General features: G+C 48.3%; 2 protein-coding genes across 3 annotated transcripts in view; one reads left to right on the forward strand and one right to left on the reverse strand.

Moving 5' to 3' along the window:
* The window catches only part of ACIN1 (apoptotic chromatin condensation inducer 1), a 35,413-nt gene extending 14,591 nt beyond the window's left edge, over positions 1-20,822 (reverse strand). Inside the window, exons 1-7 of one of the 2 annotated variants that reach the window (XM_035134784.3) lie at positions 20,375-20,822; positions 15,011-15,076; positions 14,591-14,702; positions 6,819-6,907; positions 5,458-6,699; positions 3,394-3,633; positions 3,142-3,242 (exon numbers count right to left, since the gene is read on the reverse strand). In XM_035134784.3, the coding sequence (XP_034990675.2) occupies positions 3,142-3,242; positions 3,394-3,633; positions 5,458-6,699; positions 6,819-6,907; positions 14,591-14,702; positions 15,011-15,076; positions 20,375-20,512 (1,988 nt within the window). In that variant the 5' untranslated portion in view covers positions 20,513-20,822. Of the gene's footprint in view, positions 1-941; positions 1,187-3,141; positions 3,243-3,393; positions 3,634-5,457; positions 6,700-6,818; positions 6,908-14,590; positions 14,703-15,010; positions 15,077-20,374 lie in introns of those variants that run through there. The other variant, XM_088655582.1, reaches the window with a different exon arrangement.
* A 203-nt stretch (positions 20,823-21,025) lies between these two features.
* On the forward strand, positions 21,026-24,569 carry C12H14orf119 (chromosome 12 C14orf119 homolog). The gene is made up of 2 exons (XM_035134785.3): positions 21,026-21,089; positions 24,037-24,569. Exon 2 carries the CDS (start codon positions 24,038-24,040, stop codon positions 24,383-24,385), a length of 348 nt encoding a protein of 115 aa, XP_034990676.1. The 5' UTR covers positions 21,026-21,089; position 24,037; the 3' UTR covers positions 24,386-24,569.
* Positions 24,570-26,911: the final 2,342 nt, after the last annotated feature.

The following is a 26,911-nucleotide window of genomic DNA, read 5'->3' on the forward strand; positions in this document are numbered from 1 at the left end:
AGGGAAAGGAGATGGGAAATAGGAAGTCTGGGGAAGAAAGACACGTGCAATTTGAAGGGGGTGGAGGGAAAGAGCCAGTGTGCAGCTGGAAGGCAAATAGGAGGAAAGAAATGGAAGAAAGAGGAGGGCAGGCAGGAGAAATATTTGCAGAAACAGCAAAGGGAGTGGTGGGGAGGTGTTGTTGAGACCAGCTGGAAGGGAGTAGAGGCAGAGTCCAAGGAAAGGAGAAAATGAGAGGAGAGAGAGATGCTGCAAAATGAGGGCCCTTCAGAAAGGGGAGAAGCAAAGGATTGCTGGAGGAGAGTGACCCTGTCAAATAAAGGGAAGAACTGGGGAAAGGGTGGGGGCATGACAAAGCAGAGGGATGGAGGGAAGGAGGGGGGCTAAAGCCAAGAAGGGAATGGAAGAGAAAATGGATGGCAGAGGGGCCCGGAGGAGGAGGAGGAGAGGGGGAAGGGAGCAGCGAGGCAGAGAAAGGAAGAGGGGGGAGGGGCAGGAGGCAAGTGAATGAATCGGGGGAGAATGAATGGAGGGGAGAAAAAAGGATTTACGCGCGGGGTGGGGGTGGGGAGCAAGCTTGGAGCAGGATGCGGCCGGCGAAGGGAGAGAGAAGAGGGCTCAGGAAGGAGATCGGGACAGATCTGGCAGCGGGTAGGGAAGGAGAGGCGAGCGAGATGGGAATGGCGCAGGGAGAGCAAGGCGCGCGGGGCGGGGGAAGGAGGAATGAAGCGAGGAAAGGGAAAGGGAGAGCGAGGCGACCCGGCCGGGAAGGACGCGGCAGCAGGCGGCGGAGCCCGGGCGGGACTGCGGGGAGCGATGACGGGCGAAGGCCGGCCAGAGGAGGGGACGGGCGAATGAATGGATGGATGGATGGATGGATGGGAGGGAGGGATGGATGGAAGCAGCGGCCGCGCTGCGCCAGGCCGGGCGCCCCGTCTCACCCTCCCTTGCTCTCGGAGAGCAGCATGGCCCGGCCGGCGCTTCCTCCGCTCCGCCTCTAGTCCAGCAGGCGCCGCAGCGACGCGGGGCCGGGCGGGGGCGGCGGCAGGAGCGGCGCAAGCAGCGTCAGGAGCGCACCGGAGCCGCGGACAGGCGGCGGAGCCATCTTGCCGCCGCCGTCTTTCCCAGCAGCCCCCGGGAGGGTTTGGGGAGGAGGGGGGAGGAGGAGGAGATGGAGAGGGGAGAAACCGCGGAGGAGGAAAGGGCATGGGTGGGGGTGGGTGCCAGAGGAAACGCGAGGAGACCGGAGGGGAGGTGATGGGCGGCTGCAGAGCCCAAGCAGCAAATCAAGGCGCGCCCTCCTTGACACACACACACACACACACACACACACCCGACCCACGCTTTGGCCTCGGCACCGCAGCTTCTTTCCCCAACCCCTGCACAACACCCCACTTCCATGTCACCCCAAAAAGAAAGGGGGGGAACAACACGTATGCAGAGACTTTTTTGGGAAGTGGGCTGCTCTCTTGGGGAAGGAATGGCCACATTTGGGGAATGGGCAGGGCGGGGGGGCTTCCCACACTTCTTGGCTGTCAATGATGCAGCCCAGCCAGGTCTGGTCCTTGGCATCTCAGGGCAATGGAGAGTCTGTGCCTGTGACAGCAGCGTCAACAGGCACAAGTTCAACAGGAACAGCTTCCCCTGCCCTGTCTGCCGCACAGCACTGGGTCATGAGCAGGAACAGGGAATTGTGCCCTGTCCCATCAAGGATAATGATGGGAGGTTACTGGGCTTCTTAGGGGTTTATCTGGTTGGCCACTGTAAGAACAGGGTGGTGAAGAGATGAGCCAACGGTCTGATCCAGCAAGCTCTGCTTACTGTGACCTACTCCAGTAAGATCAGGGGGACTCCCCACCTCCGCATCCTGGCCACTATCAGGTAACAAAACTGGGCGGCAGCACCGGCTTTTGGGACACCTGTGCCCTACAAACCAGTTGCATTGTCCCTCCCACCCCAAGTTATTTCGTTTCCCGTGTTTGTTCCAGGGAGAAATTAACTGGCACCGCCCCAATGGTGCAAGATCAGTCAAAGGAGGTTCTCCTCCTCACCATCCCTTGAAAAGCAACTCCATCGCCATCAGTTTGGCCCAGTGGGTCCCAAGCAGAAGCAAGATTTTGTTGGAGCATGTTGCTGCAGAGACTGCAGCTGCTTTTGGGGGGTGGTGAGCCTTTAGATAGAGTACAGTACCTAGCACAGAATGGGAACTGCTTAAACGCTGTACATGTGTACACTACCGGCCTAGCCTAACTGAAGTGGGGTTTCAAGCAGCCCAGGGTGATGTGAAGCAGCTCTGCTGATACCAGAAGCATCTACCTGACCATGGTTGATCTGCACCACCAAGATCCAGAAGTCATGACACCTTGACACTAACGAGGCATGCCAGCTGTTTCCATCCACCCCTCAGCCTTGGACCATGCAGACCACTTTAACAAAATCAAAACTTTTGAATCATCATAAAACCTGTAATAGCATAATCTCTCTACCAGAAATCAAGTCTCCTCGAATGAGAGGTGCAAGAGGAAGGGCAAAGAACTGAGCAGTCCTTGGAGCCTCTTGCATGCAGAAGGACCGGGGTTAATTCCCGGGTGGCATTTCGTGGCACGACTGAGAGGCTCCCCCCTGACAGCACTGAGCAAGGTATATGTCCCTTAGGAGCGCACAGAGGCTGGTTTAGACAGAGACCCCCTGATCATACTGAACTTAACAAGCACTGCTGGGGAAATAACAAAGTTCAGCTAGAAATATGTAGTGTATCAGTCCTGAATTTCTAAAACTAGTAAATTCGGCTGGAATTTTCTGCATTGCAGGGAGTTGAACTAGATGGCCCCTGGGGCCTCTTCCAACTCTATGACTCTATGAAATCACCTCTTCCCCCAGAAACCCTTCCGCAGCCCGCTCTGCACATGCCTCTGACCACCCACGTGTTCTGGAGCTCAAAGGTGAGCCAAACGAAGCCCTGTGTCACATGTTGCGTTGTGTGGCATTGCTGTGTCGTGGCCTCAAGCCAAACCTGAACTCCTGGGCCCGCTGCCGCCCCGGAGGTTCCCTTCTCTATGCGCCTCACTCCCCAGCGGTGCGTGTGGGGCTTGCTCAGCCTCCACCCTCCGCTGCCTGGGTCGCTCGGCCTTGGATACTTACTTTTCGCTGTGCCGCTGTTCGGATGGGCGGTGTGGCTCCGAGGCAGGGACCCCGCTGTCGAGGCCACTGGCCTCCATTGGAGTGGGGGGCTCTGGGCTGCCCTGTGGGGAAAGGCTTAGTTTAGCAGGAAGAGGCCACAGGGTCAGGCTCTCAAGACCTCCCCCGCCCTGTATGCGCCTCCCACTCCAAAAAAGATGCTCGTATGGAGCAGGCACCCCGCCCTGCAACCCTTCCTCTCCCCCCATTCCGTACTCGCTCTGGAACTGTCATCTCCATCTCCTCCTCTTCCTGCTGTTCCTGCTCCTGGCCATAGCTGGGGTGTCTCTGGGGGTCCGACGGCAGGGGAAGGGTGTTTCTTCGCTCTTCCCTAGGGCTTGATGACCCATCTTGCTGGGACGGGGGGCTGTGGCGTGGGGGGCTCTCCCCTGTTGGGGAGGGCTCTTTGGTGTGGGGGTAGCTGGTACCGTCCCTTGAGGCTTCAGGGCTACGGGACTGAAAGCAGAAAAATAGGTGTTTTTTTTTTTTTTAGATGGCTGGCTCCAGCCTGACGAAGGCTGCATCGAAATGAGAAATAATCCACAGACACCTCTCCCCTGCTGCTCACAAGCCGGGGAAGGCGCAATCACGAAGCAAGCTTGTGACTGGATTAAAGGAAAGTAAACTGAGCCAGTCAATTAATTGATTAAATCCGCAACCTGAGAAAGAATAATAGTTTGGGGGAACATGCTTTCTTTGCTTTTAGATGATGATTCACCAATGTGCCACAGTTGGTATAATTTCAGAAAAGCCCTGCCTCTCCCATTAAAAAGGGAACACCTCTTAATATGTTTGCCATTTGCAGTTGCACATGTATTTTATTTTATTTTTAAAGCTGCTTGCCAGTTAGGTGGAGTTACTTTTTTTTTTTACTAGCACAAGTGATTTTTAAAGCAAGTTTTAGATCTCTGCGATTAAAATGACTATCAATACGGCCGTGCTCACAAGAGGCTCATAGCTCCCAGCACCCTTGAACATGCTTTATAGCTAACAGCTATTGAGAATGGTTGTGCGGACAGAATAGCCCAGCATCTAAAGTTATGAATCCTTAAATATGCACAAGAAAACAAACAATGCACTGAGACAGGATTGTTGCTTTTCTTTTTTTAAGAAAAAGAATCCCCTCTTCCACACACACCCTGGGTTTCAAACGCTTGTGCAAATTCAGTTTTCATGCAAGCCTTACAATGCGTATTTTTAAGTTGCTCAAGGCACCAGGGACTGAAAAATTTGGCCAGAGGCAAGTGGGAGGCATCTGAAGCCTGGCAGCTTCTAGTTGGCCAAGCTCCGCCCATGATCTCCCATGGATTAGCTTGCCCTGAGCTAGGAATGCCTGTTTGTTCTTAAGCAGCATCTCGCTTTGAGCCAGACACTCTCCGAATGCCCCGTCTCACGGCAGCTTCAAACAAGGCTCTGGTGATTTAAGCAGGGGGCAGCATCTAGACACAGCGATCAAATGCTGAGCTGCTAGCCATGGGCCTTTTTCACCCCGTCAGAGCACATTTGTTGCCCAGAAGTCAGGGAAGGACCAGAATGGGGCACGTTTCCAGGGGGAAAACATTGCCCTGCTGCTCTGGAAACTTCACCTACTGTTTGAAGCCCAAAGGTTGGTAAGCAGCAGCAGAAGAAGAAGACAGTACATGATCTCAAGTATGGGGATGCTGCTTGTAGCCTGGTAAGTGAGCAGCGTTCTTCAACTTGGGGTGCCCAGATGTTGTTGAACTACAACTCCCATAAGAAAGCACTGGGGAGGGGGAGGATGGGAGTTGTAGTCCATCAATACCTGGGGTCACAGGCCTAGGGGAAGCTGTCATAACAGAGAAAGGGCACTTATATATACACCACTGATGACCAAGGGGCTGGCTAATTACAAGGTGCTTTGAAACACCCGCCAAATGTATTGTTTCTCATTTCCATAATTAAAAAAAAACAACGAGAAGGGGGGAGGGAATCACACACATGAAAACCCTGGTGGCCCCCATGGATAAAAAGACTGGGCTGAGGTGGAGGAGAGCTGGATTCAAATCCTTCCTGCTGGGAAAGGGGCCCTCAACAGGTTGAAGTGGTAATAAAGTAAGAAAAGGGGGAAAGTACTAGGCAGAGGAAGGGGGGGGGAAATGTCAGGTGTTCAAGAAACCACTTTGCCTCTCTGGAAAAATTGCACAATGGGACCATCCAACCAGGACTGAATCTGTGATCCTAAACAGACACAATAATCCAGTGTGGGAAGCCCAGCTTTTTGCCGCCTTCAAGTGACTCGGGAAGAAACTGGGCACTCACCTTTCTGCTGCTGCCGCTGCTGGAAGGCGACCGGGACCGCGACCTGGAGCGAGACCTGGAGCAGGAGCTGCTGTGCCGCTCGGAGCCAGAGCGGGACGGGGACCCCGAGGCCCGCCGCTTCCTGGCAGGCGACTCGGAGGAGCCAGAGCGGGGCCTCCTGGTGCGGGAGCGAGGCTGCGAGCTGCCGCGAGAGCAGGACCTGGAGGAGCTGGACGCCGAAGAGGAAGAGCGGGAGGAGCTGGAGCCTGCGGGCCTTTCCCGCGGGCGCTGCAGGGGAGATGGCGGGTGGCCGGGCTGTTCCTCTGGGGGGCCGGGGCTGGCGGCGGCTGGGACTTCCTGAGCGGGGGGAGATGGCTGAGAGAGTTGAGGGGGGGCCTCTTCGTCTTCTGCAGGGCTGGGCTCGGGGGCCTCCTTGGTCAAGAGAGGGGGAGGGGGCTCCTCGCCCCCGTCATCCTGCTGGGCGTGTTGTGCTTCCGTCAGCTGTGGAGGGGAAGGGGAGGCCTGGACCAGGGCGGCAGCGGCAGCTGCCGTCTCTTCCTCCAGAGTCTTCAGGGCCTCGGCCGCTTCCTCCTGATCCTTGTCTCTCTGGATCTCCTCTGCCACCACCTGCTGTGGCTGCAGAGGGACCCCCCACCCCCGCAGGACCACCCCCTGCTCCCTTTGTGCCTTGTGGGGGGCAGTCGGCCCTCTCTCCTCCAGGCAAGGCCCCTCCACCTTTAAGGCTTCAGGTAGCTGGGCTGCGGCCTCAGCAGGCTGTGCCTCTTCCGGAAGCCCTGGTATCTCAGGGCCCCTCTTTTCCTCCTGGGGCTCCGCCTGTGTCACAGTTGCTGTCTGCTCTTCCCTGCACTCTGGGGCTGTGGGTTCAGCCTCCGCTAGGCCCTTTGAGGGTGGGAGAAGTGGCACGGCCGCTCCACACCCTGGGGCATCCGGGGTTTTGGCCGTGGCCTCTTTTGGCTGAGCCTGCGGGGTAATGGGCAGGGAAGGCTGGCATGCACCCTTCTCCAGGGGAGCTGGGGCGGCGGGCTCAGCTTGCCCCTTCGGCGTCTGTTTGGCCGGCAACGTGGCAGCTTCCTCTTCCTCCTCCTCGTCCTCCTCGTCATCGTCCTCTTCGTCGTCCTCCTCCTCCTCTTCTTCCTCCTCTTTCACAGGAGCCCTCTGGGCTGCCCTCCGACTCCGGAGAGGCGTCTCTCGTTCTTCGCTGCTTGGGGCATGGGCAGCTCCGGGGGTCTTTACAGCTCTGGCCTGAAGGGAAAAGGAAATCACGGCATGCCTCCAACAGCTCTGCACCGGCCCTTCCTGGGGCAAATGCTTCACGCACCTCCCCACGCTGACCTCCCTCAACCCGTGTCACAGCCACTTACCTGCCTGACTCGGGTCGGGTGCTGCTCCGGTCTTCCTGGCCCTTCTTCGTCAGATTCTTCCCTCTCCCGTGACACAATGCAGCTTTTGCCTAGCAAAGGAAGAGGAGGACCGTCAGCTGGGTCAGGTCAGAAATCGACTCTCACACAAGGTAGGCCACCCCAAGGGAAGCTCAGGTGGCAGCTGGGAGAAGCACAAGGTCCGGCATTGTGTTCTCACAGTGGCCAACCAGAGGCATTTTGGAAACCTGCCAGCAGGATTTAAACAAAGGAGCCCTCTCTCCTCCTCTGGTGTCCAGCAAATGGTACTCAGAAGCATTGCTCTCACCGACCATGGGGTCAAAGTACAGCCATCATGGCTAGTAGCCATGGATAGTCTTATTCTTCGTGAATTTGTCCATCCAAGTGGGCGGCCATCACCGCCTCCTGTGTGTGTGTTGGGGGGGGGGGGGAGTTCCATAGTTCCACTGCGTGAGGAAGAACTTTCTTTCATTTAGCTGACTCGATTCCAAATGGATCGGCTGCCAATCCATTTGTCCCCAATACATATAAAAGGGTTCCAACCCCACCCCAGTACCTTCATTTTTGACACTAGGAGCAGAGGAGACCGCCTGGTAACATCTCAGAACATTGGTCCATCAGTCTCAGTATGACCCACCCTATTCCTGTGACTACCATTGGTTTTATCTGTTTTAAAAATTGAATTCTTAATTGGTTGTGATGGCCGAGTTTTAAGTTGCTGTAACCTGCCCAGAGATCTGCTGATGAACGGTGGGCAATAAATTGAACAATGATGATGGTACACTAACCAATAGCAGTAGAAGAAATAATTATAATAGTACACAGACTAGCCCTACCTAGAGATTTCACTGGGGATCGAACCTTTTGCATTCTAAGCAGATAGTCTGCCCCCCGCAAGACATGGGTCTTCCTCCCGATTACTGTCGACGTGAGTACTACCAGAAGCCTCTTGTAATACTCACACAAGCAATGACAAACACAAGTAGTGTGAGTGTGTATGTACACACACACACACACACACACACACAGGGCTAGCAGCAAACATTCCCCTCTGCCATGCCTCTCCATTTTGGCTGAAGTGAGAGCAGATGTGGCTGATCTCTAATCTTGCTGGAGGCATAGCCAGAAGTTGCTCTTCTCCCGGGTGTGTAAACACTCGGAAACAGGCTTGCCTCTGATCTACAGTGGAACAATACTTACTGATAATCCACATTCTGAACAAAAGCTTTGATCAACCGTGATGATCAGCAGGCGTGCAAAGACACGGATGTGGCAACAGGGCATCTAACAGGGCATCGCCTTAAGCCTCAAGGTGTGGAATGCTGCCCGGCTGTTTGGCGGGAGCAACCCCACCCCACCTCGTCCCCCTGGTCATCCAAATCCCTCTGCGGCAGAAGCGTGTGCAAACACATCTTCTGAACATAGAAACTGGATGAGCGCCAAGAGGTTTGCAAATGCCTGTCTGTCTGGGGCACCTCCTCCTGCCCTCTTTCTCTCTGGAAGCCAGGTACATGGGAGTCACATTCTGAGCGGGTCAAGAGCACACACCTTTTAAAAAGCTAGACACTCAAATCCACACTCTGGAATCAACCCCACGAGTATGTTTCTTAGCAATTGAGAGGTGAGGCAAAAGCACATGAACCCTGTAGTTGCATAGCTGTGCTATAACAAGGAAAACAACATGGAACAATATGACTGAACACAGTGTACATCTCCCCCCCCCCCTTTTTTCTTTACTTAAAACTTTTCAAAATCGCAGCCTACCCTACAGAACAAGTACTGTAAAATCTATCATGCCCGTAACAACCCAGACTCTCGATAATGGCATCAGAATACTGTAACCAGCTCCGAACGGTTCATGTTTTCCGAATGCCATTTGTCATAGTCCATGCATTTCTGTAATTAACTAATGCAATCTTGCTGCATCGTGTCTGAATCTGACAGTCTACTAAAATGTCTGTATTTCAGAGCTTTGAAAAATCTGGCTTAAAATCATTCCATCAGACCTTTTACATGGTTACACCTGGTTTTAAAGCAGAATTGTCTAGAGCAGGGGCGGCCCCATTCCCTTTTAAGCAACCTTTTGAGGACAACATACCAGAGACAAAAAGCTGGTGCAGCAAGGAGCATAAAAATTTCCTTTGCACAGGAGTTTTGCTTTCACACACATGCCTCTCTGTCCTCCACCCAAACAAGCGAGAGGCATTATCAGAGCTCAAGGACACATTCCAGACAGGCTAAATAGCAGTGCAGCATTATCAGAATGAGAAACGGAGAATCTCGGTCCACGTGTTCCCCTCCCCCAAGTATGAGGCCCTATGGCGGTATATAAACTCAATCAATCAACCAATCAAGGCTGCAGGGAGGAGTTTGTAAGCATCACTTTCATTTTAGATCAACCACACCTTGCTGTGTCACCCAAACCTGACAAGCCGAAGTTGATCTTGACCATGGTTTGTTGAAATGGCAAATCATCCGGCTGCATCCAAAGTCAGCCATGCACAGAGGGTAGGAAGTTGACATTCGTGGAGATGGCTAATGTAGGTCCACTAATTCCAGTAGGTTTACTATGAGTAGAACCTGGTTAGACACAACCCGGCATTTAAGAAAGTGACTTATTTCAACAAACCATGGTTAAGATAAAACATGGTTTAGGGTTCCGATGTAACGTCTGAAATGGAAGCAGAAGGCTCTGATTTTCCCATGGCTATTCTTGAAGAGAAGAGAGGAAGGGAGGGAGTGTGCGAGGGCAAGGTTTGCTGCACTCATCCCCCCGATTCTAAAATCTGGGTTATGTGCAAACCTAGGTTGCCCCAGAGTTGGTGAGGCTCAAGTGACATCAACACGAAAAAGAGCCTTTAGTGTCATTGGCCCAGTCCTGAGGAATGCTTTGCCAATAGGGCAGTGGTTCCCAACAGGTGGTCCGCGGACCCCCAGGGGTCCGCGAGCTATGCCAGAGGGGTCCGCAAGATGCTATTAGAATAAAAAATATATTAAATATATTTCGTATGATAACAGATTTTTTTGTTTTGGCCGCTTCCTGCATGAGCAGAATCTAGCGCAAAGCTAGAATTAGATAGAGGCAGTAGTTCTACTGTATGCCGTTAGGTGGCGCTTTACAAACACTACTGTTTTGCAAAGAGGCAGCGTGCACATTCTACTAACGCTCACCTCCCCAAGATGCTTTGCGCGCGTCGGCTTCGTTTGTGTGCTACTGCGCAGGTACCCTGTCTTCTCCATTCCCCTCCCTCCTCCCTGGTGCACGCTGCCTCTTTGCAAAACAGTAGTGTTTGTAAACAAAGCGTTGTTTTTCGCGGAAGCTACAGTTCACGTAGTTAAAAATGGACCATTGGTTAAAAAGTGGTTCATCTCATTAAGAACTGAAAATTAAAACTAACTGTATACTGATGGAGTACTCTGTTGTAACTGTAAAAAACATATAAATATAAAATATAAAAAGACTCTTAATTTGGCTCTCACTTTTTAATTTTAGGATTAGGAATTAATGGGGGTCCTTGTCACAATAGCGGCTCGATGAGGGGTCCTCGAGAAAATTTTGTTGGGAACCCCTGCAATAGGGATTCAGCAGGTGCCCTCTGTTTCAACCTATAAATGCCTGCTGAAAACTTGGCTATTTTAGAATGGCAGATTAAATTGATGGGCTATGACGAAACGGCAAAAATGACCAGAAGAATTAGGAAACAGGAAGACCAACATTTTAATAAGAAAAGGGGAAAATATTTAATGTATCTTAAAAAGCATTGTAAACAATTAAAATTAGTGGTAGGATCCGAATGATACTTGTAGTTAATGTTGGACTACGGTTGTGATGGAGATTTAATAGAATTTTATTAACAGAGAAGATGCAGGAGGAAAAAAGTTAACACAAGGACCCACAAAGGGGAGGAGGGAAGTCCATGGGAATTTATGGAATTCTCTTTTTGTTTTGGTTGTTTGATGACGGTTTGTAAATTTCAAAATTTGGAAAATTAAAGAGAGAGAGAGAGAGAGAGAGAAGAAAACTTGGCTATTTTGCCAGGCTTATGGGGGAATTAATAATACATCCTTCTATAACAGTCAGCCAATGGTCTCAGGTTTTAAATTAAATTTATATATGGGCAGTGCTTTTTTCTGGGGAGACGCCCTAAACATGTAGTGAATCTTTGTACTTTTCTCCATTTACTGTATTAATTTTGCGCAATTTGAATGATAAAATGGTGATTTTCTTGAGTCAAAATGAGAGTACCCCTAAACATTTTTTAAAGAAAAGAAGCACTTTATATACCCTGTTTCTCATATTTTAAGACATACCCATAAAATAAGCCATAGCAGGATTTTTAAGCATTCAAGGAATATAAGCCATACCCCGAAAATAAGACATAGTGATAGGCGCAGCAGCAATGCCGGCCGCGGCAGGAGGAGGAGGAAAAAAATAAGACATCCCTTGAAAATAAGCCATAGTGTGTTTTTTTGAGGAAAAAATAAATATAAGACATGTCTTATAATATGAGAAACACGGTAGGTATTACTTTAAATTGTATTGATATATTTTGATCTCTCTGTGGAGTGCTGTGGAGAAAACCTTTGCCCATGTGGTTCTCAACAGACTACAGCAGGGGTCAGCAAACTTTTTCAGCAGGGGGCCGGTCCACTGTCCCTCAGACCCTGTGGGGGGCCAGACTATATTGGGGGGGGGGAATATGAACGAACTCCTATGCCCCACAAATAACCTAGAGATGCATTTTAAATAAAAGCACACATTCTACTCATGTAAAAACACCAGGCAGGCCCCACAAATAACCCAGAGATGCATTTTAAAGAAAAGGACACATTCTACTCATGTAAAAACACGCCGATTCCCGGACCGTCCACAGGCCAGATTTAGAAAGTGATTGGGCCGGGTCCGGCCCCCAGGCCTTAGTTTGCCTACCCATGGAGTACAGTCATTCACTGGCAGGGTCTATCCCGAGTCACAATACAGCTTTAGAGCTCAGAGGTCAGCAGGCAATGTGATTTTCTCACTGTTACAGCTGCAGGAGTATTGCCTTCTATATCGCCTTCATAGACCTGACAAGGGCCTTTGACCTCATCAGCCGAAAAGCGCTCTTTGCACTGCTCAACAAGATAGGATGCCCACCTAAGCTTCACAAGATGATTGTGTTTTTGTAGCAACAAAGGGTTTTTTAAATAAATAAAATAAACTGTCCCTCAATGTTCTTTCCAAATTTCTTAAAGAGGTCAATAAATGACTGACCTTCTTGAAGAACAAACATACACTGCCTATCCTAATGGGGCATGAGGAAGCAACTCATTTAGAGGGAGAAACCCACCAATTATTGATGCCTATATCCTGTTGCACAACCTCAAATTTCAGAGTTTCTTCTTGCAGCATCCCTGAGGAAGGAAGACTTAAACATGACCTTGGTTCATCACAACCTCCAATTTTAAGTAACATAATCTACTCAGGGGTCCTTTTATCTTTACCTAAACTACTTAATGGTTTTATATCGTTATCATGAAAGTTTAATTAATAACTCTCGTGGACTTTCCACAGTATTCCGATACCTGATATAAAACTTCCATGCTATCTTGTCCATCAGAAAATGTGCAGAATATGAACGTGCAGAGTACGAACCCATAATTTACCAGAGTGTACCAGCTGTTTCCCCTCCGTTTCATCAGAAACACTCCACAAGAACAAGTTGTTTCTCCTGAAAAACGTTTTCCAACTCATCAACTTCATTTTAATATTCCCTTTGCTTTTTTACTTGGGGCTTTTTCACAAGGACCCATTAACTTGCCAGGTCATCAAAGTTTGTGTTCCGAGCTACATATTTAATTGTTTTCTATATGGAATTTATAACCTGCCTTTTGACAGACATCCATAAGAATAAAAACAGTGCAGTCAGCAGACAAAAGTACAGTGGTAGCTCTGGTTAAGAACTTGATTTGTTCTGGAGGTCTGTTCTTAACCTGAAACTGTTCTTAACCTGAGGCACCACTTTAGCTAATGGGGCCTCCTGCTGCGCGATTTCTGTTCTCATCCTGAGGTAAAGTTCTTAACCCAAGGTACTATTTCTGGGTTAGCAGAGTCTGTAACCTAAAACGTCTGTAACCTGAAGCGTCTGTAACCCGAGGTACCCCTGCAACAGCATCCTTTCCTCCACCTTTTGGCCCATCATTTCAATCCTCTTATCAGTTTTTCTTTCCACAGGCAAAATATTTCTCGATCTTTCAGTGTTCTTAACCAATTCCTTAATTTAGAACTTAACACATTTTTCTCACTTTTTTTGGTCACTCTTTGGAGTTAGAATTGCAGCCTTGTCAATACAGTGGTACCTCTACTTATGAATAACTCTACTTACGAATGTTTCTACTTACGAACGGAGCTCCCTCCGCCATCTTGGATGCGGTTTAGATAGGATTTTTTCTACTTACGAATTTTTAGATAGGGTTGCTTCGACTTGCAATTTTTTTCTCCCAATGCATTCCTATGGGATTCGACCTACCATTTTTTTCGCCTTACGAATGTGCATTCGGAACACATTAAATTCGTAAGTAGAGGTACCACTGTACCGAAAAGAGCGCCTTCCTTAAAATCAACTACTTCAGCCCCTATAATCCCTCCCAGGTGAGTTGCACCTGGATCCATCATTATTAACTTTCAGGAGGAACTTGAGAACCTTGCTTACCTAGGCGTTTGATGACTGAAAAACACTGTTCATGACAGTCACTGGCTGAGATAATGTTTTCAACTATTTTTAAAATGTGTTTTAAAATGTTTTTATTGCTGATGTGCTTGCTGCCCTGAGCTCCTTTGGGAGGGATGGGTGGCATATAAACTGAAGGAAGAGAGAAAAAGAGAGGGAGCACCCTACATTCACAGTCATGCTTGGTGAGGACGCAGGAGAGGGCCTTCTCAGTGGTTGTTCCCAGACTTTGGATCTCCCTCCCTAGAGAAGTTCGACAGGCTCCTTCCTTGCTGTCCTGCTGGCAGGTGAAGACTTTCTTCTTCCAACAGGCTTATGGGGATTTACTGCTTGTGTCGTGCTGTTTTCATTGCAATTATTGATATATTTTAAACAGATTTTTTTTTTAGATTATATAGCTTTAATTCTATCAGTGTTTAAATGTATTTTAATGATTGCCTTTTCTATGATTTTAGTGGTTCTTGTTTTCATCTGTAAGCTGCCTTGAGTCCCGTCAGGTAAAAAGGCGGGGTATGAATAAATATATATATAAAGGAGGAGGAGGGAAGAAAAGAAGGAAGCTGTCTGTAACCCCAGAGACTTTTCTTTGTATGTTTTGAATTGCCAGAGCTCCATTAAATTTGCACCATTCTTCTTTTCCACCTAAAATGACCACAGACTCTTGTGTAATATAAATATTGTGGAAAATGCCACTAACTGGGAATGAACAAAATCAGTATTTTCAAAAGCGGCACAAGTCTCCGAATGCCACAGGAGCTCCAGGGTGGGCAATACGACTCGTCAGAACACAAACCGTTCCAAGACATCCATTCTGGTTTTATACCAAACTTCCGCAGCAGGCAAAAGATATGCTGGCTACAAATTAGACTTAAGAGTTCCCATTAGCCAGTTCTCCGTTCTGGCTCTTTGGTTACAGAATTAAAAGCCAACAACAGCAACACAAGAATGTGCCTTAATTCTTTGGTTCTGAAAGGCAGTCTGCCTCCCAAGTCTTACTGGGGTAGAGAATCGGAAGAGAGAGAGAACGGGGCTCATTATACTCACTCTCTGAATCCGCGGCTTCCCGAGCTTCCCGTTCCAAACGTTGCCTCAGCAACTCCTGCTGCTTTTCCAGGTACTGTTTGATGAAGCTGTTTTGACTCATCTCCTCGCCAATCTGATAGGACACAATAGAGAAACTGGGCCTTAAAAGAAGGGCAAGAGTTTCGACCCCAACCGTAGGCAGTTATGGTGGATCTAGCAAGTTAGAATGGGAAGTCACAGGCTCCAGGGAAGTTCTGGGAAGGAAGCCTAGGTGTAAAGCTGAGGAGCCCCTAAGTTCACGCTGCATTTGTGGGGACAGGAATGGAACTGGACACATACAATTATCGTGGGACTTTCGGGGCCTACGGCAGAGAGTCAAAGGGAAAGGGATGCTCCCCGCAGACAGTTTGGTGTAGCACAACCACACAGGACATCTCTCACCTGGGAATTGGGTTGGAAGGTGGTGTGAGGGGTTGAGTGCTTCTGGAGGTTTTCAAGCATCAGGGCCTGAAATGAAAAAATGGAGATAGCAGGTCAGATAATCTCACACTGCCCAGAACTTTGGTGGCACCCAAGGCTGACCCATGCCTCAAACATACTAATCACCATCTCTCTCTCTCTCTCTCTCTCTCTCTCTCTCTCTCTCTCTCTCTCTCTCTCTCTCTCTCTCTCTTTTAAAAAAACACCCTACCCCAAAGTCCATCAAGAACCATCTCCCATACACTAAACCATAAAGGACATAACTGGTTACACCAGTTTCCCAAGACATCCAATAATCAACCATCCAATCCATTCTCCGTTCCGTGAATTAAACCCAGCATTCATCTGTCACTTCCTCAGTAAGGACTAACCTTTACCCAACCCTGCATTTCCTAAACTCATCCCAACTCTCACTCAGCAACTTGACTCAAGAAATCCAAAACACCCTACCTACCCCAGCGATTGTGACCTGTCCAAGGACAACTTCTCTTTCATACCCCCCAATAAGCCCAGGTCCTCCAAGTTCTAACACAACGGCACAAACTCAGGGTCACCTCCAAATCACTGCATGCCTTTCCACCAACACACATTGGTGAATCAAAAGTCATTACTTAATAACTTTGCACCACTTCTTTTGCGCCTCTTACTAAAATGTAATTAATCTCACTAGGATTTAGTACAATCCAGGTCATTCACAGATGTCAGCTTGATCAGAAATGGACACTTCAGTTCACCCCAAGCCAGAAACCACCCATGCCACCAGTCTGGAACTTAAGACTCAAGTTGACTCTTTTACACATCAAACCTTCATCAGATATCTTCAAAGGAAGCTCACGTGCGATTCTTGGTAAGAAATTTAGCTACTAACTTGTCAACATCTCACTGGAAGAGCACATCAGTGCAGCACCAAACACGCACACCGTCCAAGTCATCTCTCATCACACAGAACCCTGCCAGATGCATCACAGACATTTCTGCAACAGCTAATCATTTGCAACACACTTCTTTACTTGCAAAAGACGATACAAAATTTTATCCTCTATCTGCACAACAATCCATTCAGGTAGGTCATAGAATCATAGAGTTGGAAGAGACCACAAGGGCCATCCAGTCCAACCCCCTGCCAAGCAGGAAACACCATCAAAGCATTCTTGACATATGCCTGTCAAGCCTCTGCTTAAAGACCTCCAAAGAAGGAGACTCCACCACACTCCTTGGCAGCAAATTCCACTGCCGAACAGCTCTTACTGTCAGGAAGTTGTTCCTAATAACTGACTTTTAAAGAAGAAAAACCAAAGTCATGATGTGTTGAGGCTCATTTAAAATTCTGTGTGCTTTTCAGATAAATCCTGTTATCCTACAGCAACTAAGGCGGTCTTCCACAACCCAGCACCCCCCAGCTTTTTGGACCCCCATCTCCCATTCACCTTGGCCAGCATAACTGTGCTAACCGTGGTAGATGGGAGTTTTAGTCCAAAATCTCTGGAGCGACAAGAGTTGATCTAATGGTAACTAAACTTGATTTAAAGCCAGAGTGTAGCAATGACAACCCCTTCTGCGCACACAGAATGAGGTCTACGATAATAAGAATGTTGAAATCAGGTATCAGTGTCATTCAGTGATGAAAACAAGGACAAATTTCCACTCTTGCCTGAAACTCAGAACATCAAGTCCGACTAAAACAGTGGCAAGAAGTAGGGCTGGTGCATTGGTCAATTGTTAGTTGGCTCAATATTTGACCATGGTCAAATAGTCCATGAGTCTCTAAATGCCAATGTAAAGGTGTTTAGTTTTTAAAATTTCAGTACACTGTCATCTGTTACGCCTGCAAAACCCAATAGCAAAAAAGCAATGCTTCTTATAGTGAACACCTCCTATTAACTGCAGGCATCTTCAAACGGGCACAAGAAGTAATCGGCAACAAAAGCTAATGCCTAGTGAGTAGAGTGTGGAGACTTGGCAGGGGGTTGGACTACATGACCCTCAGGATCCCTTCCAACTCTACTATTGTATGATCTCATGACTAGGGCCAGGGAGATCTAGGTTGAAATCCCCTCTCAGCCATGAAGCTCATTAGGTGATGCTAGGCCTATTACATACCCTCAATTTAACCTACCTCACAGGGTTGTTGTGCAGATATAATGGCAGGATAACCATGTACACCACACTGAGTTCCTTGAGGGAAACGTACATCTAATAAATATATATATTGTTCAACAAATGACAGCCATCTAATTTATGTTTTGAATTTCACATACAACCTGTTGGTCACTGTTTTAAGTACAGTATCTTTAAAGATACTTTCATTTGGTCAATTGACCAAATCTCTTGGGGGCCAAATGACTCTAGCCAGAAGAACAAATCAACAGAAAACATGCAAAATATAGGAGGAAGCGAGTTCTTTACACAGATGGGGGGGATTTACAGTGCCAGCCAGAAATGTACTGACACTCGGAAAATGCAACGGCATTGTATCTAAGCACAAGTAATTCTCAAGTGAAGTTACTGATTCTGTAGCGCAAGCCTTACCTAATAAAGCGCTTCCACCAATAGCTAATTTTTACAAAGAGCGTTACTGGGGCTCAGGTCCACCTGGCAGTCTCTCTATTTAATCCCAATGATGTGAGGCTGGTTGTAGTCACTGATGGAAGAGCGACGCTTCTTTATGAGCACCTTGCAGGTTCCAAGGTGGACTCTCTCAGCACTTCCAACCCCGAATCCTAACAAGTTGCAGCTCAAATTAAGATCTGACTCCCGCCCAAACATAGTCTATTAATGTAGAAAGAATCACACATGTGCAATGAAGTGCAAATAGGATTCATGTAACACGTAACAGACTCACCATACACAGCCCCATGTTGTCTGTTACATTTCTGTCTTGCCCTTCCGTCAGGGAACTCATATGCCACCTGTTTTATCCTCACAACAACCCTGTGGGGTAGGTGAAGCTGAGATACTGACCCCCAATGTGTTTTACGGGTGCATGGCAATTAGAACCCAAGTCTCCCAGTTCTAGTACAACACAGTAACCTGTTACACCAATAGTCTTCAACCCTTCCGGACACTGGACCCACTTTTACCTCAAACCTGCATTTGAGGGCCCATTTCTTAAGCAAGAGACTCTTACTCTCCGGGTCATGGGTTTGAGCCCCATGTTGGGCAAAAGGGTTAGCCTATATGATCCTTGTGGTCCCTTCCAACTCTACAATTCTATGATTCTATGTGTTACATCACACTGCCGTACAGTGGAGGATATGGCTATGGTCTAGCTCAGGCACCCCCAAACTTGGCCCTCCAGATGTTTTGGGACTGCAACTCCCACGACCCCTAGCTAACAGGATCAGTGGTCAGGGATGGTGGGAAATTGTAGTCCCAGAACATCTGGAGGGCCAAGTTTGGGGGTGCCTGGTCTAGTTCCACTGTCAAGAGACGGTATGACTCAGGTAGGAAGAGTGCTGTTGTGCCCAGCTCTTGCCTGCAGGCTACCCTTGGGCATCTGCTGGAGAACAGGACACCAGACTAGCAAAAACAGGACATTAAATTAAATGGGCCTGTGCCCTGATCCAGCAGCTAGGTTCTTCGTATGCTTCTATAATCTAGATTTTCAGCTACACACCAAAGGCTTTGGTCAATTTACTTGGCACAAAGGTACACTAAGCACAGCAGGGCTTATTCACAAATTGGGAAATGGGCATAATACTACAACAGGGGTAGGCAACCTAAGGCCCGTGGGCCGGATGCGGCCCAATCGCCTTCTCAATCCGGCCTGCGGATTGTCCAGGAATCAGCGTGTTTTTACATGAGTAGAATGTGACATTTTATTTAAAATGCATCTATGGGTTATTTTTGGGGCCTGCCTGGTGTTTTTACATGAGTAGAATGTGTGCTTTTATTTAAAATGCATCTCTGGGTTATTGGTGGGGCATAGGAATTTGATCATTCACCCCCTCCCAAAAAAAATATAGTCTGCCCCCCCCCACAAGGTCTGAGGGACAGGGCACCGGCTCACAGCTGAAAAAGGTTGCTGACTCCTGTACTACACTGTAAGCAGCCAGAAAAGCGCTGACACCGAGAAGACTGACAGCTACTGTAACCCAAGAGATTCAACAGTGAAGCAGAAAAGTCCTGGGTTCAAATCTTACCTCTGCCATGAACTCAGCAGGTGTTACTATCATGATCACAGTATTTAAGTCAAGGAAGGGGGGAAGGATAACACCACACATGCACACACGTAAAGTCTGAGAACAGTTCCAATAACATTACATAAGAACGAGCAACATCCATTTATCCCATACTGTACATCCATTTGACATCCCCAAAGTCAGAGAATAACAAACTTTTGCCCAGGACAGGACACCACAACTTGTCTTCCTTTTCAATTGCTCACTCCCTGCCCCATGGCATCAAGAATGAAAGTCCACACAGGGTAAATGCCCAGGTTCCCAATCCCTCACTCTGGACTCCCTATACTTCTGATACATTCACAGATTCTGCTTCCATTTACCGTACTTATATTACATTCGAAACACAGCACTCCTTCGTACTGTCGTACGTGGGACAGATTAGAGAAATGCCTGCTTTCAGCGGGGTACAGTTCTGAAGTTGAAAGACTTGGAGCCGACCTTGTGCAAAGTTCTCAACGTGCTCAAGTGAGATACTCGCAAAACCCTCTGCACACTTTAAAATCTTGCAGAAACTTTACGTAAAATAAAAATGCAATGTGTCTTCAACTGGGAGAGCTCCAACACAGCAGCTCAGCTCTTGCAAAGCTCACCTGGCTCATCCTAACCGCCTATAACATTCGCTAGGGAAGCTCAATGAAGGAATAAAACACAGTGAATTAACCGGGGGGGGGACCCCCCCCATAAAAAATAATTTTGCAAGGGAAAAGGGAATGGTTGTGATAGAACGGGTTATAAAACCTACCACTTCCCCTCCAACACTGGATCCCAATCCCGCTTTGATTTAGTAACAAGAGATCCAGCTTTCACGAGATCTACCCCCCTATTTTTTTTAAAGGAGGACCTCCACTTCCTCCTCCTGCTGCGTGACCCCAAAGTGATGTCAGAAGTGGGGGGCCCTCTCCCTTTGGTGGTGTGGGCAGCGTCCTCCCCCCCCCACTTGTGCAACCGGTGGCTCCCCGCACAAACTCCCCCCGCCACTTGGTGGCAGTAGTGGGATACTGCCCCGCACATGCGTACTAACGATCTGCACCCCGGGGCCACGAGCCCCGTCGCTGAGGCCAAAAAACTGCCTGTCTGAGTCTGCGCATGCGCGGAGCGGCCCGGGCCCCAGGGCCCCATTCCGCCGGGCCCTTTTTCTCACCCCGCGGAGGCGCTTGATCAACGCGCTCTTCTGCCCGCTCTTCGCCAGGCCGCGCTGCTCCAGAGCCGCCTTCAGGTCGGCGACCCTCAACGCCTGGAGCGGCTTCCCGTCCAGAGTAACCTCCTCCCCGTCCGCCATCTTGTGTGGCGCCGCTGCCTGCCCTCCCCGGAGCTTCGGGGGCGTTCGGAAACTTCCGGAGGGGGCTTCGGCGCTCTAAGGCGACCTCCGACACTGCCTTCGACTTCACTCGAGAATCTCCGCCCGCGCTTCGTTCGCAGTCGTGCGTTTCCGGCCACTTCCGCTCAGCATCCAGAACCCCAAATCAGGGGAGGGAGGGAGGGCAAAGGGGGGACTTGCGCTGATGCTACCCTCGCCCGGCGATTCTTTCCGGGCTATTTCGGGTGTTTCCGGTTCTCCGGAGGAGCGCTCCAATCCGGAAGCAAGTTCCGGCAAGGTCCTCGGTAACTTCCGGAAATCGCCGGAACCCCCGGCAGTGTCGCGCGAAACCCCCTCGGCAATTTCCGCCGAGAGGAAGGCAATCGTTGTTCTTTCCTCCTCCCCGCTCAAATCATTGGACTGACGTTCGGGCATTTCCGGACGCGCTCGGCTCTTTCCGTCCCTCCTCCCGAGTCTCCTCCCCGAGGTGAAAAATGGAAGCGGCAACATTGGATGTCGGGACGGGAGGAGGGGCGTGTTGAGCAGGGAGAGGACTCAGGTGAGAACTCGGCGCCGGCTTTCCGGGGATCTTTCTTGGGAGCGTCACCCCCCACCCCCACATGTTATAGGAGGGGAGAGAATCGCGGAATTGCAATGGCAGCCCCTCCCGTTGTGGTATTTGCATGAATGGCTGGGTGGTGGTGGGGAGAGGGTTAGTGACCAAACTTGACCCTCACTTTGCACTGCCACCTTCTGAAATCTCGGGGCTATAGTTGCACTTAAATCAGAACTATACTTAGAGCTGATCTTTCTGAGACATTCCACGTTTTAGGGAGGTGGAGTGGGTGGATGATTGCGGCAGTCCTTCTCAGATCAAAAACTGACACCCGCCCTCCCTCCAGGAGCTAAGGGGTGGTTCAGATTATGCCCCCTGGTGTTAAAAAAAAAAGAGCAAGCTATTTGCTGCAACATTTTTAATTACAGGTAGGTAGCCGTGTTGGTCTGACGTAGTCGAAACAAAATTAAAAAATTCCTTCAATAGCACCTTAAAGACCAACTAAGTTTTTAATTTTGGTATGAGCTTTCGTGTGCTGTAACTAGAACTAGGGAAGGCACCACATTGAGCCACATGAAATGGAAGTCCATCAGGTATCTGAAGAAGTGTGCATGCACACGAAAGCTCATACCAAAATAAAAACTTAGTTGGTCTTTAAGGTGCTACTGAAGGAATTTTTTTATTAGTTACTGGGATGTTTTCCGCCGGTGTATTCATAGGGTATTAGTGGATCCTAGTTTCATTGCTTAAAAAATGATAAGAATGTCATCCAGTGTTTGATCCGACATTCAGGTTCTTCTCAGATCCTACAAGTTGCCTTGAGTTCCTTCAGGGAAAATGAATATATACAATAATATTCTCATTTTAAATCCTTAGCTGATAGAAGGTTTGAACTCAGGTTTCACGTGTAAACATCCTCATTCCCATGCACCATCAGGGCATTCCTTACTGGACACTCATATATTCAGCTTCCTCTCTCCATCTTCCAGAATTCTCTGTTGCAAATCTTCTCTTGTAAGGTCCCTGGTAGTTTGATGAAGCAGCCTTCATAACCTCCCCTGCTGCCAGCATACGGGACCCCAGGACATAATTCTCACTCCGCTCACTTTCAATTGGTCATTTGTGTTGTGCAATTCTTCATCTCCGGGATTCGGAGGGTCTTTTCCATCTCTTGTTTACTTCTGCTGCTCTTCATGAGAGCCTGCCACAGTTTTGCACAGCTCACTGTGGTGTTGCAGCCTTCTAGAGTGGTTGTTACATGCAGGCACCTGGAGCAGCACCATTTCCTGTAAGTTCCTATTGCACCATCAACACCCATTTGCCAATACTCTGCCTTCAAGGCATGCCTTGGTCCCCTCATTTGTATAGGGCAGGCATAGGCAACCTTGGCTCTCCAGATGTTTTGTAACTACAACTCCCATGATCCCTGACCACTGGCCCAGTTAGCTAGGGATCATGGGAGTTGTAGTTCCAAAGCATCTGGAGAGCCAAGGTTGCCTATGCCTGGTATAGGCTGTGTTGCTTTCATAGCCGTAGGTGGAGCACATGGAGTAAAATGCCAGGTTCAATCCGTGGCACCTCCAGGGGACAAATTTTGGCAACTATTCCTGTGGAAGTGGAAATAATAGTTTTGGCTGGTATTCTGTGTCCATTCCTTTGATGGGAACCACATTTTGCTGTATTTCTAAAAGAGAAGAATGGATATCGAGTGAGGAGGAGGAGAGACTAGGATCAGAGAGAGGGAGAGTGAAAGAGAGACACAGGTGATCAAAATGGGAGAGAAGGAAGATGGAGCTGAGAGGAAGGGGAAAAAACCCAGATGCAATAGTGTAGTGGTGAATTTAGAAGGGCAGAGTCCCCTCGTGATAGTCACAAACTTGCCCTTTCGAAGATATTACAACCATCTCAGTTTCCTGTGAAGTTCCATTATATGTAACAGAACGTGCACAAAATTCTCTTGAAAATGTGCCCCGTAATGCTTAGATTTGGAGCGTACAGAACAACTGCATTGCAACGGGTTTGGTTTCAACTCAACACTTCAATGATTCCGTGGATTTCTGAAATGGTTTTCTTCCTGCACACTTTCTGCGGAGTGACCCTAGGAGCCAATCCTCGGTGGCTAAAAAGCTCCTCTTTCATACTGCTGGGGTGACTCTTAAGACGCTGGAGGCCGGGGCCCTGCTGCAGACATAGTAATGGGGTCTTTAACGCTCCACCCCACAGACCCTGAACCGCTACACCCATGTTGCAAGTTAGCATTAAGGGGTACAGTACTTTGCTTGTCTGGAAACATCAAGGACTGACATTACTGGGCTTGGCAGAAGATATGCTATTTCCCACTCTTAATAATAATAATAATAATAAATTTTTATTTATACCCCGCCCTCCCCAGTCAAAAACCGGGCTCAGGGCGGCTCACACCAACAGAATTACAATAAAACATAAAAACAATTAATTAAAATACAGATTAAAATACAGTATTAAAATTTAAAGTGCAGCCTCATTTCAAGTAGTCCATAAGTCCAAGCCATGAGGGAGGAAAACACAGGGGTCAGGCTGAGTCTAACCCAAAGGCCAGGCAGAACAGCTCTGTCTTGCAGGCCCTGCGGAAAGATGACAAATCCCACAGGGCCCTGGTCTCCTGGGAGAGAGCGTTCCACCAAGTTGGGGCCAGTACTGAAAAGGCCCTGGCTCTAGTAGAGGCCAATCTAGTCATCTTATGACTCGGGATCACCAGAATATTGTTGTTTGTGGACCTTAAGGTCCTCCGCGGGGCATACCAGGAGAGGCGGTCCCGTAGGTACGAAGGTCCCGAGCCGCATAGTTTGAATCCCACCCTTCCCCAAAGCCCTGTTTCTCTCTCCCTGTCTCCTGAAGGCTCCTTCGCTTCTCCCGAGGCCACATAATTCCCTTGCCTGTGTTTCTTCACCGCTCTTCCCCTGCCCCGCAGGATGTCTGAACCGTTGCCCCTGTCGTACGTGACCGCACAAGAGATGCGCTGCCTCCTACACTGGCTGTCGGGCTGGGCCCCAGTGCAACGAGAGCAGTTCCTCCGCGACCTGGTGGACAAGGCCGTGCCTTGGAAGGTTCTCCCCCTGCTGGAAGGGCTGGCGGGACTCAGCGTGGGACCCGGGAAGCCCCCCTCCATCTTTGAGTGCCAGATGAGGCTGTGGGATCAGTGGTTCCGCAGCTGGTCGGAGGCCGAGCGGAATGAATTCGTCAGGCAGCTGGAGGAGGCCGTGCCGGATCTGGCCTCCCGGTTTTACCAAGAGGTGGCGGCGACCGCTGGGCAGGCGTAACAGGGGCTGAGTAGTGCCTCCCCCCACTCAAAAACATTATGCAGTGACTACTTTTGCATTCCTCGTGGTTGTGTCAGGTTCTCCTCCCCCCCCCCAATTTTTTCTCAATCTTATTTGTGACTGTCAGCTGTAGGGAAACAGAATAAACGTATATACCAAATGCAAATGGTTGGTTATCCAGAAAGGAGTTGAGCCATCTGTATTTCTCTGTTTTTTTTAATTGTCAGGGCCCCTTTCGTCTGTCACTAACCTCTCCCTTCCTGCAAACAGAAATGCAAGATTGCTTGATTATTATTATTCAATTTCTCAGTTGCTTTATCTTTCCCAGGGCAACCCAAAGTGACTTACAAACAAACAGGCAGTCCCACATACGGTCATACCTCGTGTTGCGTCCGCTTCATGTTGCGTCTTTTCACGTTACGTCCCGCGGCAACCCGGAAGTACCGGAACAGGTTACTTCCTGGTTCCGCTGCCTGCGCATGCGCAGAAGCGCTAAATCGCGCTATGCACGTGCGCAGATGCAACACTTCTGGATGCGAATGCTTCGAGTTGCGGACATGCCTCCGAGATGGATTACGTCCGCAACTCGAGGTTCCACTGTACATACAGGTGAAACTCGGGAAATTAGAATATCGTCGAGAAGTGCATTTATTTCAGTAATGCAACTTATTATTTATTTTTCTTTTAATTTTTACAAAATGCTTTCTTTTGGAAATTTCACAGTAATAAAACAAATAGTTACAATAATACAAAAATAAACATCGCTGTTACATTTCATTAATTACATTCCATTTATAATTGACCCACCTAACGGCAAATAATTACAATTACAACAAATATAGGCTTGGCATATCTTGCTTTGCATGTCATGCATCTGTCTCATATATTGGTTTCACCTTTTAAATTGTGTTACTGAAATAAATGCACTTTTCGACGATATTCTAATTTTCCGAGTTTCACCTGTACAATAAAACCAAGCAGGGGAATAAATGCATTAAAAAAAACATCCCACCCACAGGCTCCTTTGGTTTGAGTAGAAACCATATTTAGGAGAAAACTGAGATGAGAATATTTGGTAAAAAAATTTTATTTTCTATTTTTTGACACTTCCCATATAGGGCATTGATCTTCTGGGGGACGATCTTCTGTTTTTCCTGTACCACAAATGTCTAAATCAGCAGCAGCGAACCTTTTTGGGGCCAAGGATTACATTGACCTATCACTAAGTTTTAGGGGGAGGGGCATGGCAGTGCGGGTGTGGCCAAAAATGTAAAAATAAATGGGCATAACGGGAACTGCAGTTCTCAAATCCGCCTTCATCCTATGTTCTGCACTATTTTAAATGTTTTTCTCATTCATTATTGCATTCACTAGATATTTTTTTATGGACAACTGCATAGGAGATTATACAAAAAACCCAAAGGGAATTTTCTGGAGTCAATTCTTTTTTAAAAATAATAATAATTAAGAATATATATTTTTGAATTTAAAAATAGGGGAAATAGTGGGAAGCCTTGGGACACACATTTTAAAAAGCTTTTGATACCATGGCATTTCAGCAGGGAATCTTTGGGGGGGGGGCAAATACTGTTGTTGTTTTTTTAAAAATTGCAAATGTGGGGTTCTTGTAAGTCCCACAAAAATAATTTGAGTTGGTAGTTATGGTCTGTGGGAATTGGTTGGCTACCCTTGGTCTAAATAATATGGTCTATAATATCTGCCCTTTCTAAGCCAGTGAAGGGCATCTGTTGAAACGTTAAAGTAAATAAAACATTTCTATCTTTGTTAGCCCCCCTTAACATCAGGAAGGTCACCGTGATCAAATTTAATCCTGCCTGCCAAGAGCCCAGCTTTAGGTTGGCCGACCAGGACAAAGCCTGTTCTTGAAAGTTAGCTTTGCTGGCGGCTGACTTAAAAATAGGAATGCGTGCTGGAGAACAATCAGGCGTCTGTATCAATGGGATTAGCCGTTTGCAGGGAAGGGAGGCCCTGTTTGTGCAATCACAGGCAAGCTGTGCCTTATGACAGAGTTCCAGCAACCTCTTAGCAGCCATAGCTCAGGTAGTAAGCCCGTAATTAATACAAATACCTAACAGACTGGAATGCCTGTACTGTACTGTAATGTGTCTAGCTGTGCATATAACTCTTGCAATTATCGTTGAAATGGATTATGATGCCCTGCAAGTCCCAGGAGTGGTCTGAAGGTGTCTAGATTTGCTTCCATTCAGAGGCTGGATGGGGGAGACACACACACACACAGAGAGAGAGGGAGAGAGAGAGAGAGAGACCATTTGTAGCTCCCAGGTAGACTCGAGTTTCCTCATGGAAGAAAGGTGGAACAGGAACGTTAACAAATAAATGGATAGGTAGCAGTGTTGGTCTGAGTCGAAATAAAATAAAAAAAAATCCTTCAGCAGCACCTTAAAGACCAACTAAGTTTTTATTTTGGTATGAGCTTTCGTGTGCATGCACACTTCATCAGATACACTGAAACAGAAGTAGCTAGAATATACATAAGGGTCTAGC

The sequence above is a fragment of the Zootoca vivipara genome, chromosome 12, assembly GCF_965207765.1.
Source record: "Zootoca vivipara chromosome 12, rZooViv2.hap1.1, whole genome shotgun sequence".
In the NCBI taxonomy this organism is placed as follows: domain Eukaryota; kingdom Metazoa; phylum Chordata; class Lepidosauria; order Squamata; family Lacertidae; genus Zootoca; species Zootoca vivipara.